This window comes from Oenanthe melanoleuca, chromosome 25 (assembly GCF_029582105.1).
Source record: "Oenanthe melanoleuca isolate GR-GAL-2019-014 chromosome 25, OMel1.0, whole genome shotgun sequence".
NCBI lineage: Eukaryota > Metazoa > Chordata > Aves > Passeriformes > Muscicapidae > Oenanthe > Oenanthe melanoleuca.
The window spans coordinates 6688816-6706328 of record NC_079358.1 but is presented as its reverse complement, the minus strand read 5'-3'; the positions used below and the strand labels follow the sequence as shown (position 1 = coordinate 6706328).

The 17513-nt window shown below is 59.1% G+C and overlaps 1 protein-coding gene and 1 long non-coding RNA gene across 2 annotated transcripts in view; both read right to left on the bottom strand.

The window, feature by feature from the left end:
* Positions 1–17513, bottom strand: part of UBA1 (ubiquitin like modifier activating enzyme 1) — a 44137-nt gene that overhangs the window by 2965 nt on the left and 23659 nt on the right. The window contains exons 14-24 of the mRNA XM_056510427.1: positions 16763–16843; positions 15898–16053; positions 13922–14087; positions 10873–11069; positions 8995–9059; positions 7171–7366; positions 5587–5661; positions 2956–3145; positions 1894–1982; positions 1130–1222; positions 130–321 (exon numbers count right to left, since the gene is read on the bottom strand). Coding sequence (XP_056366402.1) covers positions 130–321; positions 1130–1222; positions 1894–1982; positions 2956–3145; positions 5587–5661; positions 7171–7366; positions 8995–9059; positions 10873–11069; positions 13922–14087; positions 15898–16053; positions 16763–16843 — 1500 coding nt within the window. The remainder of the gene's footprint in view (positions 1–129; positions 322–1129; positions 1223–1893; positions 1983–2955; positions 3146–5586; positions 5662–7170; positions 7367–8994; positions 9060–10872; positions 11070–13921; positions 14088–15897; positions 16054–16762; positions 16844–17513) is intronic.
* Positions 11092–11635, bottom strand: LOC130263022 (uncharacterized). Its single transcript, XR_008842279.1, has 2 exons — positions 11488–11635; positions 11092–11138 (listed from the first exon to the last, which is right to left on the bottom strand). It is a non-coding gene; the product is annotated as an uncharacterized LOC130263022 (long non-coding RNA).

Here is a 17513-nt window from a genome sequence, read left to right as displayed (position 1 = left end):
CTCTGCCCGTGTCCCCATGACCCCACAAGGACCCCAAATCTCCTCTACCCTCCCCCCCACGACCCCACAATGACCCCAAACCCCCTCCAGCCCCACCCCGCACGACCCCAAGCCCCTCTCTTCCCCCACCTTGTTTCGGGGGCAGGCCAGGGGCTCGGAGAAGCCCACGAAGGGCAGGGCCAGGTTGAGGAAAGCGTTTTTGTAGGAGCTGAGCCGGCGGTGCCCCTGCACCAGCTTGAAGAGCTCCAGGCAGGCCAGCCCCACCACGGCCGCTGTGGTGGTGGCGATGGCCGGGATGATCTTCCCCGCGATCAGTTTGCTCTGAGCGTGGGAAGAAATCAAAGAAAAAAAACAGGGATTTAGGGGGATGATAAAAAAAAACAAAAAGTTTGAGGGATTTATGGCAGCCCCCACCCAGTGCCCTCCCCAGTGCTCTCCCAGTGTTCCCAGTGCCCCCAGCCCATCACCCAGGGTGACACTGGCATCCCCCCAGTGTTCCCCCAGCATTCCCAGTGTCCCCCAGCCCTTCTCCCAGTGCTCCCAGCCACTCTCCTAGTGCCACCAGTGCCCCTCAGTGTTCCCAGTGCTCCCCAGTGTCCCCCTAGTGCCCCCCAGTGCTCCCCAGTGTCCTCCAGTGCACACCAGTGGCCCCAGTCCCTCTCCCAGTGCTCCCAGTGCCCCCAGCCCCTCTCCCAGTGCCCCCAGTCCCTTTCCCAGTGCTCCCAGCCCCTCTCCCAGTATCCCCAGCCCCTCTCCCAGTATTCCCCAGCCCCTCTCCCAGTATCCCCAGCCCCTGTCCCAGTATCCCCCAGTGCCCCCAGCCCCTCTCCCAGTGCCACCAGCCCCTCTCTCAGTATCCCCCAGTGCCTCCAGCCCCTGTCCCAGTACCCCAGTGCCCCCAGCCCCTCTCCCAGTATCCCCAGTCCCTTTCCCAGTGCCCCCAGCCCCTCTCCCAGTGCCCCCAGTCCCTTTCCCAGTGCTCCCAGTCCCTCTCCCAGTGCCCCCAGTCCCTTTCCCAGTGCCTCTCCCAGCCCCTCTCCCAGTGACCCCAGTGCCTCCAGCCCCTGTCCCAGTATCCCCCAGTGCCCCCAGCCCCTGTCCCAGTATCCCCAGAGCTCCCAGTGCCCACCTTGTGCCGGTCGGCCGGGGGGATGTCGTAGTTCTCCGCCCGCAGGTTGGAGGCGGCCACGATGAAATCCATGTGGAAATTGGAGTCATCGTCCTGGGGGCACACGGGGGGCACCCAGAGGGGTTTGGGGGGCACCCAGGGAGCAGCCAAGGGGGGTTTGGGGACCCAGGGGTTGGGGGGCAGCACCCGGGGGGGGTTGGGGGGCAGCACCCACAGGGGTTGGGGGGGCACACAGGGGGTGTTGTGGGGCACTAGGGGGGTTGGGGGGCACACAGCGGGTGTTGGGGGGCAGTGGGAGGGTTGTGGGGCACTGAGGGGGTTTTGGGGGACATTGAGGGGGTGTTGGGGGGCACTGGGGGGATTGTGGGGCAGCACCCACAGGGGTTGGGGGGCACACAGGGGTGTTGTGGGGCACTAGGGGGGTTGTGGGGCACTGAGTGTGTTGGGGGGCATTGAGGGGGGTTGTGGGGCACCCATGGGTGTTGTGAGGCACTGAGGGGGTTGTGAGGCACACAGTGGGTGTTGGGGGGCAGTGGGAGGGTTGTGGGGCAGCACCCATGGGTGTTGTGGGGCACTGAGGGGGTGCTGGGGGGCACTGGGGGGGGTTGTGGGGCACTGAGGGGGTGTTGGGGGGCACACAGGGGGTGTTGGGGGGCACTGGGGGTGTTGTGGGTCACACAGGGGGTGTTGGGGGGCACTAGGGGGGTTGTGGGTCACACAGGGGGTGTTGGGGGGCACTGGGGGGATTGTGGGGCAGCCCCCACCTTCTCGAAGTCGATGGGGAACATGCGGAATCCCGGCAGCTCCTCGGGGCTCGGCAGCGACGCCTTCAGCTCCTCCAGGCGCCCGTCGTCTGCGGGGAGGGGACAGTGGGACCCCGGCACCCACGGGACCCCCTGGGACCCCCCAGCACCCATGGGACCCCCACGGGAACCCCAGAACCTACGGGACCCCCTGGGACTCCCTGGGACCCCCCAGCACCTGTGGAACTCCCCCAGCCCCTCACCCAAAGTGGCACTGCCAGGCCCCCAGTGCTCCCCCAGTATCCCCAGTATGGCACTGGCAGCTCCCCAGTGCTCCCAGGCCCCTCTCCCAGTACTCCCAGTTCTCCCAGTGTTCCCCATTACTCCCAGATCCCCCAGCTGCTGTACCCAGAGCGGCGCTGGCAGTTCCCCCAGTCCCTCTCCCAGTCCCCCGTCCCCATACCCAGGGTGACACTGGCAGTTCCCCAGTGTCCCCCAGTCCCCCCAGTTTCCCCAGTACTCCCAGTCCCTCTCCCAGTATCCCCAGTATTTCCAGTGTGGCGCTGGCGCTCTGCAGCTTCTGGTCAGACACGTGGATGTGCACACCAGCGCTGGCAGCTCCCCAGTGTCCCCCAGTCCCTCTCCTGGTATCCCCAGTGGCCATTTCCCAGTATCCCCAGTGGCCATTTCCCAGTACTCCCAGTATCCCCAGTATCCCTAGTCTGTACCCAGGGCAGCGCTGGCGCTCTGCAGCTCCTGGTCGGACACGTGGATGCGCACGCCCGCGCGGGGCGTGAAGGGCGGCACTGGCAGCTCCCCAGCCCCTCTCCCAGTACTCCCAGTATCCCCAGCACCATTTCCCAGTATCCCTAGTCTCTCTCCCAGTATCCCCAGTCTCTCTCCCAGTACTCCCAGTATCCCCAGTCTGTACCCAGCGCAGCGCTGGCGCTCTGCAGCTCCTGATCCGACACGTGATGCGCACGCCCACCCGGGGCATGAAGGGCAGCACTGGCAGTTCCCCAGCCCCTCTCCCAGTACTCCCAGTGCCCATTTCCCAGTATCCCCAGTATCCCCAGTCCGTACCCAGCGCAGCGCTGGCGCTCTGCAGCTCCTGGTCGGACACGTGGATGCGCACGCCCGCGCGGGGCGCGAAGGGCGGGACGCGCACGTGCCGCAGCAGCTCGGCCACGGCCGCGCGGTCCCGCGAGCCGGCGATGCCGTAGCTCTGCGCAAACAGGTTGGCGGCGGCCACCACGTAATCCAGGTGCAGCGGCTGCGGGACAGGGACACTCAGGTGGGGACAGGGGACACTCAGAGGGACAGGGGGCACTCAGAGGGACAGGGGACACTCAGGTGGGGACAGGGGACACTCAGAGGGACAGGGACACTTAGATGGACAGGGGACATTCACAGGGACAGGGACACTCAGAGGGACTGGGGGCACTCAGAGGGACAGGGACACTCAGGTGGGGACAGGGGACACTCAGAGGGACAGGGGACACTCAGAGGGACAGGGGCACTCAGAGAGACAGGGACACTCAGAGAGACAGGGACACTCAGAGGGACAGGGGACACTCAGAGGGACAGGGGACAATCAGAGGGACAGGGACACTCAGAGAGACAGGGACACTCAGAGGGACTGGGACACTCAGAGGGACTGGGACACTCAGAGGGACAGGGACACTCAGAGGGACAGGGGGGACACTCACAGGGATAGGGACACTCAGAGGGACTGGGACACTCACAGGGACAGGGGACACTCAGGTGGGGACAGGGGGCACTCAGAGGGACAGGGACACTCAGAGGGACAGGGGACACTCAGAGGGACAGGGACACTCAGAGGGACTGGGACACTCAGAGGGACAGGGACACTCAGGTGGGGACAGGGGACACTCAAAGGGACAGGGGACACTCAGAGGGACAGGGGACACTCAGAGGGACTGGGACACTCAGAGGGACAGGGACACTCAGAGGGACAGGGGACAATCAGAGGGACAGGGACACTCAGAGAGACAGGGACACTCGGACAGGGACACTCAGAGGGACTGGGACACTCAGAGGGACAGGGGACACTCAGAGGGACAGGGGACAATCAGAGGGACAGGGACACTCAGAGAGACAGGGACACTCAGAGGGACAGGGACACTCGGACAGGGACACTCAGAGGGACTGGGACACTCAGAGGGACAGGGGACACTCAGAGGGACAGGGGACAATCAGAGGGACAGGGACACTCAGAGAGACAGGGACACTCAGAGGGACTGGGACACTCAGAGGGACAGGGGACACTCAGAGGGACAGGGGACACTCAGAGGGACAGGGGACAATCAGAGGGACAGGGACACTCAGATGGACAGGGGACATTCACAGGGACAGGTGGCACCCCCCAGGTGGCACAGGTGACACCCCCAGGTGGCAGGGATGGCGCTCAGGTGGGTACAGGTGGCACTCAGAGGGACACAGGTGACACTTAGAGGGGCATAGGTGGCACTCAGAGGGACAGGTGACACCCTCCAAGTGGCACAGGTGACACAGGTGGCGCTCAAAAGGGCAGGGGTGGCACCCAAAGTGACTCAGGTGACACCCCCAGGTGACAGGGATGGCGCTCAGGTGGGTACAGGTGGCACTCGGAGGGACACAGGTGACACTTAGAGGGGCATAGGTGGCAATCAGAGGGACAGGGGACACTCAGAGGGACAGGTGGCACCCCCCACGTGACACAGGTGACACTCAAAAGGGCAGGGGTGGCACCCAAAGTGGCACAGGCGACACCTCAGGTGACACAGGTAGCACTCAAAAGGGCAGGGGTGGCACTCAGGTGGGTACTGGTGGCACTCGGAGGGACAGGGGGCACTCAGAGGGACAGGTGACACCCTCCAAGTGGCACAGGTGACACTGAAAAGGGCAGGGGTGGCACCCGAAGTGGCACAGGTGGCACTCAGAGGGGCAGGGAACAGTTAAAGGTGATGTACCCTCCCCCACAGGTGTGACACAGGTGACACTCAGGTGACATTAATGACACACAGGTGACCCCTAGGTCACACAGGTGACATTAATGACACAGATTGACAGAGATTACAGAGGTGACACTAATGACACAGGTGACCCCCAGGTGACATTCAGGCGTGACACAGATGACACAGGTAACCCCGGTGACCCCCAGGTGACACAGGTGTGACACAAGTGTGACACAGGTGACACCAGTGACACAGGTGAGCCCCAGGTGACCCCCAGGTGACCCAGGTGTGACACAGGTGAGCCCGGTGACCCCCAGGTGACAGGTGTGATACAGGTGAGCCCCTGGTGACACAGGTGTGACACAGATGACACAGGTGACCCCCAGGTGACACAGGTGTGACACAGGTGACCCCCTGGTGACCCCCAGGTGACACAGGTGAGCCCCTGGTGACACAGGTGTGACATAGATTACACAGGTGACCCTGGTGACCCCCAGGTGACACAGGTGTGACCCCGGTGACCCCCAGGTGACACAGGTGTGACACAGGTGACATGAATGGCACAGGTGACACACAGGTAACACTCAGGTAACACAGGTGACATTAATGACGCAGGTGACACAGATGACACCAGTGACACAGGTGACCCAGGTGCCCCCCAGGTGACACAGGTGTGACCCCGGTGACCCCCAGGTGACACAGGTGAGCCCCAGGTGACCCCCAGGTGACACAGGTGACCCCAGGTGGCCCCACTCACGTTGTCGGGGTCGAACACCAGCGGGTGGGGGCAGCGCTTGGGCCCCGACCAGAACAGGGTCCCCGAATTCGTTTTCTGTGGGGGCAAAAATCATCAGGGTTAACGAGATAATTAACTGAGATAAGGACCTAATTAACCAGGAGTTAATAAGATAATTAATTAGGCTTAAAAGGGAATTAATTAGGTTAATTAGGTAATTAAGGCATGTCCCCTGTCCTGGGGGAAGCTGTGCAGCAGCAGGTGGGTGATGGGTTAAATGAGGTAATGAATTGGTGTTAACGAGGTAATTAACTGATTAATTAGAATAATTTTATTTACTGAGATAATTAAGGAGTGACAACCTATCCTGGTGGGGAAGTTGTGCAGCAATTAGTGGGTGATGGGTAATTAACTGGGATAAATGAATTATTTAGGGTTACTAAAATAATTAATCAAGGCTAACAATATAACTAATTAAGCTAACGAGGTAATTAAGGCACTGCCACCTGTCCTGGGGGGAAGCTGTGCAGCAGCTGGCAGGTGTTGGGGTTTATGGATAAGATTGGGGTAACAGATTTAAATGAGCTATTTGGGGATAATGAGCTAATGAATTAGTTTAACACTGTAATTAATTTGGGTTAATTAGGTAATTACAGATGCCCACCTGTGGGAAGTTGTGCAGTTGCTGTTGGGAGTTGAGGGTGGTAAATGAGATTGGGGTAACAGATTTAAACGAGTAGTTCCAGGTTAATGGGTTAACCAATTAAATTAACACAGTAATTAATTAGCGTTAATGAGCTAATTAAGGCACCCACCTGTCCTGGGGGAAGTTGTGCAGCAGCTGGAGGATGTTGGGGTTTATAAACGAGGTAATTGATTGGGATAAATGAGTTGTTTGGGGTTAATGGGTTAATGAATTACATTAACACTGTAATTAATTAGCGTTAATTAGATAATTAAGGTGCCCACCTGTCCAGGGGGAAGTTGTGCAGCAGCTGGAGGATGTTGGGGTTTATAAACGAGGTAATTGATTGGGATAAATGAGTTATTCATGGTTAATAGGTTAATGAGTTACATTAACAATATAATTAATTAGCGTTAATGAGGTAATTGAGGCACATCCACCTGTCCTGGGGGAGTTGTGCAGCAGCTGGCGGGTGTTGGGGTTTATAAATGAGATTGGGGTAACAGGTTTAAATGAGCCGTTCCGGGTTAACAGGTTACATTAACAATATAATTAATTAGCATTAATTAGGTAATGACACGCCCACCTGTCCCGGGGGGAAGTTGTGCAGCAGCTGGCGGGTGTTGGGGTTTATAAATGAGATTGAGGTAAATGAGGTAATCGGGTAAAGGAGCTGTTCTGGGTTAACAGGTTAATGAGTTCCATTAACAATATGATTAATTGGTGTTAATTAGGTAATGACGACACGCCCACCTGTCCCGGAGGGAAGTTGTGCAGCAGCTGGCGGATGTTGGGGTTTATAAATGAGATTGAGGTAAATGAGGTAATCGGGTAAAGGAGCTGTTCTGGGTTAACACGTTAATGAGTTACATGAACAATATGATTAATTAGCATTAATTAGGTAATGATGACACGCCCACCTGTCCCGGGGGGAAGTTGTGCAGCAGCTGGCGGATGTTGTTGCTGTACTGGCGGTGCCAGTGGCGGCAGGCCCAGGCCACGCAGTCGGGCCAGGCGCGGGGCCGGTCGCTGACCAGGCTGCGCTGCACGGCCTCCAGCACCTCCAGCGGCTGCGTGCCCGCCAGGCGCAGGGTCCGCTCCAGGAACTTGGGGTCCCTGCAGGAAACGGGGTGCAGGGGGTTAAGGGAGAGTTATAGGGGGTTAGGGGGTACAGGATCTGCTCCAGGAACTTGGGGTCCCTGCAGGAAAACGGGGTGCAGGGGGTCAGGGGGGTCACAGGGTGCGCTCCAGGAACTTGAGGTCCCTGCAAAAACGGGGTGCAGGGGGTCAGGGGGGGTCACATAGAGTCACAGGATCTGCTCCAGGAACTTGGGGTCCCTGGGAAAAGGGGGTGCAGGGGGTTAGGGGGGTCACAGAGGGTTATGGGGGCACAGTGTGTGCTCCAGGAACTTGGGGTCCCTGCAGGAAAACGGGGTGCAGGGGGTCGGGGGAGTCACAGGAGTGCTGGGTGTGCTCCAGGAACTTGAGGTCCCTGGGAAAAGGGGGTGCAGGGGGTTAGGGGAGGGTTATGGGTGCACTCCAAGAACTTGGGGTCCCTGCAGGAAAACGGGGTGCAGGGGGTCAGGGGGGTCACAGGGTGCGCTCCAGGAACTTGGGGTCCCTGCAAAAACGGGGTGCAGGGGGTCAGGGGGGGTCACATAGAGTCACAGGATCTGCTCCAGGAACTTGGGGTCCCTGGGAAAAGGGGGTGCAGGGGGTTAGGGGGGTCACAGAGGGTTATGGGGGCACAGTGTGTGCTCCAGGAACTTGGGGTCCCTGGGGAGAAACGGGGTGCAGGGGGTTATAGGGGTCCTAAAAATGTCAAAGGATCTGCTCCAGGAACTTGGGGTCCCTGCAGGAAAACGGGGTGCAGGGGGTCAGGGGGGTCACAGGGTGCGCTCCAGGAACTTGGGGTCCCTGGGAAAAGGGGGTACAGGGGGTTGGGGGGAGGTCACATAGAGTCACAGGATCTGCTCCAGGAATTGGGGTCCCTGGGGGAAAATGGGGTACAGGGGGTTAGAGGAGCGTTATGGGTGCGCTCCAAGAACTTGGGGTCCCTGGGAGAAATGGGGTGCAGGGGGTTAAGGGGACATAGGATCTTCTCTAGGAATTTGGGGTCCCTGCAAAAACGGGGTGTAGGGGGTTGGGGGGGTCACAGGGGCGCAGGGTGCGCTCCAAGAACTTGGGGTCCCTGGGGAGAAACGGGGTGCAGGGGGTCAGGGGAGAGTTATAGGGGGTTAGAGGGTACAGGATCTGCTCCAGAAACTTGGGGTCCCTGCAAAAACGGGGTGCAGGGGGTTATAGGGGTCCCAAAAAGGTGAAAGGATCTGCTCCAGGAACTTGGGGTCCCTGGGGAGAAACGGGGTGCAGGGGGGTTAGGGGGGGTCACAGGGGTGCAGGGTGCGCTCCAGGAACTTGGGGTCCCTGGGAAAACGGGGTGCAGGGGGTCAGGGGAGAGTTATGGGGGTGCTGGGTGCACTCCAGGAACTTGGGGTCCCTGGGGGAAAAATGGGGTGCAGGGGGTTGGGGGGGGTCACAGGGTCTGCGCCAGGAATTAGGGATCTGGGGTGCTCTCTGGGATTTGGGGGTGCTCTCTGGGATCTGGGGGGGGCTCTCTGGGATCTGGGGGGGGCTCTCTGGGATTTGGGGGGGCTCTCTGGGATCTGGGGGGGCTCTCTGGGATTTGGGGGGGCTCTCTGGGATCTGGGGGTGCTCTCTGGATTTGGGGTCCCCCCCACACTCACATCAGGTACTGGTTCACGTTCTCGGCCGGCTGCTTGAAGAGCCCCTCGAACTCGTCACGCGCCCACTGCGGGGGAAGGGGGGTCACTGGGGGGGCTGGCACCAGGGGCACCCCAAAACGGGGCTGCAGTGTCCAAAATCCCCCCAAAACGGGGCTGCAGGGTTCAGGGGAACCCCCAAACCAGGGAAGCCTAAGTTTGGGATACTCCAAAATGGGGACCCTAATGTCTAGGATGCCCCAAAACCAGGGAAACCAAAATCTGGGATCCCCCAAAATGGGACCTCAGTGTCCAGGACCCCCTAAAACCACAACCCTGGTGTCCAGGATCCCCCAAAATGGGACTGCAGTGACCAGAGCCCCTCAAAACCAGGGAAGCCTGAGTTTGGGATCCCCCCAAAATGAGGACCTGGTGTCCAGGACCCCCCAAAACACAACCCCAGCGTTCAGAACCCCCCAAATCAGAACCCAGAACCCCCAAAAAACCAGGGAAACTGGTGTCCATAACCCCCTAAAACAACAATTCCACATCCAAGACCCCCCAAAAAATGGAAACCTAGAGTCTGGGATCCCCCAAAATGAGACCCCAGTGTCCAGAACTCCCCAAATCAGGGAACCCCAGTGTCCAGAACCCCAAAAACCAAGGAACCTGGTGTCCAGGATACCCCAAAACCACAACTCCAGTATTCAAAGCCCCCCAAACCAGAACCCAGAACCCCCCAAACCAGGGAACTCACAGTCCAGGACACCCCAGTTCTCTCCAGACCCCCTCAAACATCCCCCAGCCACATTTCACCCCCCCCAAACCCCATCTGGGCACCCCCCAGGTGGGCACAGCGGGTGCCCCAAAACCAGAGAACCCAGAGTCTGGGATCCCCAAGATGGGACCTCAGTGTACAGGACCCCCAAAACCACAATTCCAGTGTTCAGAGCCCCCCAGACCAGAACCCAGAACCTCTAAAACCAGGAAACACAGAGTCCAGGACACCCCAAATTGAGACCCCGCTCTCTCCAGACCCCCCCAAACATCCCCCAGCCATATTTCACCCCCCAAACCCCATCTGGGCACCCTGCAGGTGGGCACAGCGGGTGCCCCAAAACCAGGGAACCCAGAGTCTGGGACCCCCCCAAAAACACAACCCTGGTGTCCAGGACCCCCTAAAACCACAACTCCAGTATTCAGAGCCCCCCAAACCAGAACCCAGAACCCCCCAAAGCAGGAAACAGAGTCCAGGACACCCCAAATCGAGACTCCTGTTCTCTCCAGACCCCCTCAAACATCCCCCAGTCATATTTAACCCCCCCAAACCCCAGCTGGGCACCCCCCAGGTGGGCACAGCGGGTGCCCCAAAACCAGGGAACCCAGAGTCTGGGACCCCCAATAAGGGACCTCAGTGTCCAGGATACCCCAAAACCACAACTCCAGTATTCAAAGCCCCTCAAACCAGAACCCAGGACCTCTAAGACCAGGAAACACAGAGTCCAGGACACCCCAAATCGAGACCCCAGTTCTCTCCAGACCCCCTCAAACATCCCCCAGTCATATTTAACCCCCCCAAACCCCAGCTGGGCACCCCCCAGGCGGGCACAGCGGGTGCCCCAAAACCAGGGAACCCAGAGTTTGGGACCCCCCAAAAACACAACCCTGGTGTCCAGGATACCCCAAAACCACAACTCCAGTATTCAAAGCCCCCCCAAACCAGAACCCAGAACCCCCCAAACCAGGGAACTCACAGTCCAGGACACCCCAAATTGAGACTCCTGTTCTCTCCAGACCCCCTCAAACATCCCCCAGCCACATTTCATCCCCCAAACCCCATCCGGGCACCCCCCAGGGTGGGCACAGCGGGTACCCCCCACACCTGGGCACAGCTGGGCTCACCTGCAGCGTGTGCTCGATGGCGTTGGGGAAGTTTTTGAGGGTGCAGATGGGGATGGCCTTTTCGGGGGGGTCCTGGCTGGAGCTGTAGGACTCGCTCAGGAAGGGAATCACCACCTGCACGTTGCCCTTGGTGCCCAGCGTGCCCGACTCCAGCAGCGGCTTCCGGTAATAGACGCAGCGCCGGTCCATGTACAGCCCTGCCGGGGGTGGAGGGGGTTAGGGGGGGGTCAGGGGGTGTGGGGCACCCCAAAAGGGTTGTAGGATACCTCAAAAGGGTTGTAGGGCTGTTATAGGTGGGTCAGGGGGTGTGGGGCACCCCAAAAGGGCTGTGGGGCACCCCAAAGGGTTGTAGGGCACCCCTAGATGTGGGGCATGACCAGGGGATATAGGGGACCCTACACCATGTACAGCCTTGCCGGGGGTGGAGGGTGTTATGGGGTGTGGGGCACCCCAAAAGGGCTGTGGGGCACCCCAAAAGGGCTATAGGGTACCCCAAAGGGGTTGTAGAGCACCCCCAGATATGGGGCATGACCAGGGGATATAGGAAACCCTATACCATGTACAGCCCTGCCCGGGGGTGGGGGGTTATGGGGGGGGTTAGGGGGTGTGGGGCACCCCAAAAGGGCTGTAGGGTACCCCAAAGGGTTGTAGGGCACCCGTAGATATGGGGCATGACCAGGGGATATAGGGGACCCTACACCATGTACAGCCCTGCCGGGGGTGGAGGGTGTTATGGGGGGTGGTTATGGGGTGTGGGGCACCCCAAAAGGGTTGTAGGGTACCTCAAAGGGTTGTGGGGCTGTTATGGGTGGGTCAGGGGGTGTGGGGCACCCCAAAAGGGCTGTAGAACACCCCAAAGGGTTGTAGGGTACCCCTAGATGTGGGGCATGATCAGGGGATATAGGGGATCCTACACCATGTACAGCCCTGCTGGAGGTCGGGGGGTTATAGGGGGGTTAGGGGGTGTGGGGCACCCCAAAAGGGTTACAGGGTACCCCAAAAGGGCTATAAGGTACCCCAAAGGGGTTGTAGAGCACCCCTAGATATGGGGCATGACCAGGGGATATAGGAAACCCTATACCATGTACAGCCCTGCCTGGGGGTGGGGGGTTATGGGGGGGGTTAGGGGGTGTGGGGCACCCCAAAATGGCTATAGGGTACCCCAAAGGGGCTGTAGGGCACCCTTAGATATGGGGCATGACCAGGGGATATAGGAAACTCTATACCATGTACAGCCCTACCCAGGGGTGGGAGTGTTATGGGGGGGTTAGGGGATGTGGGGCACCCCAAAAGGGCTGTGGGGGCACCCCAAAGGGTTGTAGGGCACGACCAGGGGATATAGGGGACCCTACACCATGTACAGCCCTGCTGAAGGTCAGGGGGTTATGGGGGGGTTAGGGGGTGTGGGGCACCCCAAAAGGGCTGTGGGACACCCCAAAGGGGCTGTAGGGCACCCGTAGATATGGGGCATGACCAGGGGATATAGGGGACCCTACACCATGTACAGCCCTGCCGGGGGTAGGAGTGTTATGGGGGTGGTTATGGGGTGTGGGGCACCCCAAAAGGGTTACAGGGTACCCCAAAAGGGCTATAAGGTACCCCAAAGGGTTGTAGGGTACCCCTAGATGTGGGGCATGATCAGGGTATATAGGGGACCCTACACCATGTACAGCCCTACCCAGGGGTGGGAGTGTTATGGGGGGGTTAGGGGATGTGGGGCACCCCAAAAGGGTTGTAAGGTACCTCAAAAGGGTTGTGGGGCTTTTATGGGGTGGGTCAGGGGGTGTGGGGCACCCCAAAAGGGCTGTAGGGTACCCCAAAGGGTTGTAGGGTACCCCTAGATGTGGGGCATGACCAGGGGATATAGGGGACTTTATACCATATACAGTACTGCCTGGGGGTAGGAGTGTTATGGGGGGGATTAGGGAGTGTGGGGCACCCCAAAAGGGTTACAGGGTACCCCAAAAGGGCTATAAGGTACTCCAAAGGGGTTGTAGAGCACCCCTAGATATGGGGCATGACCAGGGGATATAGGAAACCCTATACCATGTACAGCCCTGCCCGGGGGTGGGGGGTTATGGGGGGTGGGTTAGGGGGTGTGGGGCACCCCAAAAGGGCTATAGGGTACCCCAAAGGGTTGTAGGGTACCCCAAAAGGGCTGTAGGGTACCCCAAAGGGGCTGTAGAGCACCCCTAAATATGAGGCATGACCAGGGGATACAGGGGACCATGTACAGCCCTGCCCGGGGGTGGGGGTATTATGGGGGGATTAGGGGGTGTGGGGCACCCCAAAAGGGCTGTGGGGCACCCCAAAGGGTTGTGGGACAACCCCAGATAGGGGACACCCTGCATGAATACAGAGAACTCCAGGGGCTGTAGGGGACCCAAATATAGGGCACCCCCAGATATGTGGAACCCCCAGATACAGGACACCTCATGGGCTGTGGGGCACCCAGATATGGAGCACCCTCAGATATAAGGCACCCCCAGACATGGAGCACCCCAGATTTGAGGCACCCCAGGGGCTATGGGGCACCCTCAAATACAGGGCACCCCCAGATACCAGGCACCCTCAGATATGGGGCACCCTCAAATACAGGGCACCCCCAGATACTGGGCACCCCATGATATGGGGCACCCCAGGGGGCTATTGGGCACCCCCAGATACGGGGCACCCCCAGATATGGGGCAGCGAGATATGGGGCACCCTGTGTGCTATGGGGCACCATGGGGGCCACGGGGCACCTCAGGGGCTATGGGGCACCCCCAGATATGGGGCACCCTGTGTGCTATGGGGCACCCAGATATGGAGCACCCCCAGATACGGGGCACCCCATAGGTTGTGGGGCACCCCCAGATATGGGGCACCCTGTGTGCTACGGGGCACCCAGATATGGAGCACCCCCAGATATGGGGCACCCCATGGGTTGTGGGGCACCCCAATGGCTATGGGGCACCCCCAGATATGGGGCACTCTAAGAGCTATGGGGCACCCCAATGGTTATGGGGCAGCCCCCCAGGCCTCCCAGCGCCCCCAGCCCTCTCCTCACGCGCGTCCACGTTGTCCAGCGCGTTGGCGACGCCGTCCAGCCCCTCGAAGAAGTCGTCGTCGTAGACGCGCTCGGTGTCGGGCCCCACGCGGTCGGTGCGGCTGCTGACGCGCAGCGCCGGGTTCATCTCCCGCGCCGCCGCCGCCGCCCGCTCCGACTTCAGCTTCTGGGGCGGGGAGGGACAGCTGGGCGTGAGCCCCGCCCCTCGGGACACGCCCATGCAGGCCACGCCCCTCGGGGACACGCCCATACAGGCCACGCCCCTCGGGACACGCCCATGCAGGCCACGCCCCCCCGGGACACGCCCATGCAGGCCACGCCCCTCTGGACATGCGCACGTAGGCCACACCCCTTTACTAATCTGATGGTGCGTCCCAAAAACTTGGTGATGTTGGCCAAGAAACTCAACCGTTGATGTTGGCCAAGAAACTCAAATGTTGATGTTGGCCAAGAAACCCAACAGTGATGTTGGCCAAAAAACTCAAATGTTGATGTTGGCCAAGAAACCCAACAGTGATGTTGGCCAAAAAACTCAAATGTTGATTTTGGCCAAGAAACTCAATCGTTGATGTCGGCCAAGAAACTCAATCGTTGATGTCGGCCAAGAAACTCAAATGTTGACGTTGGCCAAAAAACCCAACTGTTGACGTTGAACAAGAAACTCAACTGTTGATGTTGGCCAAGAAACTCAATCGTTGATGTCGGCCAAGAAACTCAAATGTTGATTTTGGCCAAGAAACTCAACCATTGATGTTGGCCAAGAAACCCAACTGTCGATGTGGGCCAAGAAACTCAACCATTAATGCTGAGCACAAAACTCAACTGATAACATTGGCCAAGAAACTCAACTGTTGATGTCGAGCATGAAACTCAATCATTGATGAAAACCAGGAAAATCAATTGTTGATGTTGGCCAATAAACTCAACTGTTGATATTGAACACGAAACTCAATTGTTGATGTTGAGCACAAAACTCAATCCTTGACATTGAGCACAAACTCAACCGTTGACCTTGGCCAACTCATTTTAAGGACGGCTGTCAACCCCCACTGGCTCAACCCCCAAAGAGCCCCCCAAACTCTGCCCCTCATTGTTCCCCCAACTCCTCGCTCCCCACCCACCTCCAGCTCAGCGTAGCCAACCCAACAATGACCAACCCAACATTGACCAACCCAACAATGACCAACCCAACATTGACCAACTCAATATTGACCAACCCAACATTGGCCAACCCAACATTGACCAACTCAATATTGACCAACCCAACATTGACCAACAAAACATTGACCAACACAACATTGGCCAACCCAACTTTGACCAACAAAACATTGACCAACTCAATATTGACCAACCCAACATTGGCCAACCCAACATTGACCAACTCAATATTGACCAACCCAACATTGACCAACAAAACATTGACCAACTCAATATTGACCAACCCAACATTGGCCAATCCAACATTGACCAACCCAATATTGACCAACCCAACATTGGCCAACCCAAAATTGACCAACAAAACATTGACCAACACAACATTGGCCAACCCAACTTTGACCAACCCAACATTGGCCAATCCAACGTTGACCAACCCAATATTGGCCAACCCAATATTGACCAACTCAACTTTGACCAACCCAACATTGATCAACCCAATGCTCGCCAACCCAACATTGACCAACCCAACACTGGCCAACCCAACATTGACCAACACAACATTGGCCAACCCAACATTGACCAACCCAACGTTGGCCAGCCCAATATTGGCCAACCCAACTTTGGCCAACCCAACACTGACCAACCCAAAGTTGATCAACCCAATAATAGTCAACCCAACTTTGGCCAACCCAACTTTGGCCAACCCAACACTGACCAACCCAAAGTTGATCAACCCAATAATAGTCAACCCAACTTTGGCCAACCCAACTTTGGCCAACCCAACGCTGACCAACTCTCCAGCCACCCGCAGCCCTCACCGTGACGTCCCACGGCCGGAACAGGAACTGGCGGTTGAGGTTGGACTTCTCGATGGTGTCCATGTCGGTGACGGTGACGCTGCCCTCGGGGCCGCAGCCCAGCCCCACCATGGCAAAGTTCTTGAGCAGCTCACAGCCGATGGCCCCTGCCCCCACCTGCCGGGGACACGTGGGGACACGTGGGGACACGGCACGAGGGGGACCAGGGGGTTGGGGACACACAGGAACGTGTGAGGACACAGAATGAGATGGCCCAGGTAGTTTGGGACAAGCTGGGACACAGGATGAGGTGGCCTGGGGTGTTGGGGACACATCACAAGGTGGCCCAGAGGGGTTGGGGACAGAGCATGAGGTGGCCCAGGGGGGTTGGGACATGTGGGGACAGGTAGGGACACAGCAGGAGGCGGCCCAGGAAACTGGGGACATGTGGGGACACAGGATGAAATGGCCCAGGGAGCTGGGGACACATCACAAGGTGGCCCAGTGGGGTTGGGGACAGGTGGGAACACTGCAGGAGGTGGCCCAGGGATTTGGGGACAGGTGGGGACAAATGGGGACACAACACAGGGTGGCCCAGGGGGGCTGAGTACACGCGGTGGGAAAGGGATGGGAGGTGAGGGGACATTTTGGGACACTCTGAGGACACTTGAACAGAGTTGGGGACAGCAGGGACATGGAGATGGCACAAAGGGACAATCAGGAAACACGAGAGGACAGCAGGGGACACCATGGGGACACTCAGGAGGGTTGGGAAAGGTGACACTTGGTAAATCCACAAAGGGAAATTCGGTGACAACACAAGATGGAGGACACGGGTGGGGACACTGGGGATGCTGGGGACATTGGGGACACTGGGGACACTGACCACAAAGTATTTCTGGGCGCCCAGCTTGGCCTGCAGGTCGGCCCCGAACACGGCGATCTGCCCGTCGTAGCGGCTGTTGCGCTGGGGACAGTGTGACACCGCTGTCACCCGGCTGTGTCACCTGCCACAGCCACCAGAGCCACCACAAGGACCCGGTGGTGGGGGAGGTGACAGCAGTGTCCCCAAGGAATAACCACCCTGAGCTGGCTGTCCCCAGCGGGGTGACCAATGGGAATCTTCCAGATGATGCCCCCACCCCCACAAAAGTGACACCACCCAGGGGTGTCCCCCACCCCACAGGTGTCCTCAATGTCCCCAACACCCAGGGGTGTTCCTGAACCTAAGGAGTGTCCCCCACCCCCCCACAGTGTCCCCAAAGTCCCTTCACTGGCTGGCACTGCTCCTCAGGTGACCCAGTCCCCCCAGATGTCCCCAGGCCCCCATGTGTCCCCAATGTCCCCAGTGTCCCCAGCCCCCCCAGGTGTCCCCAATGTCCCAGGTGTCCCCAGTGTCCCCGTGTCCCTCACCGGCCGGCACTGCTCCTCAGTCTGCAGCATGTCGCAGTTCCCCAGGTGTCCCCAGCCCCCACGATGTCCCCAATGTCCCCAGGCCCTCAGTGTCCCCAGTGTCCCCGTGTCCCCTCACCGGCCGGCACTGCTCCTCGGTCAGCAGCGTGTCGCGGTTCTCTGGGTGTCCCCAACCCCCCCAGGTGTCCCCAATGTCCCTGGTGTCCCCAGTGTCCCCGTGTCCC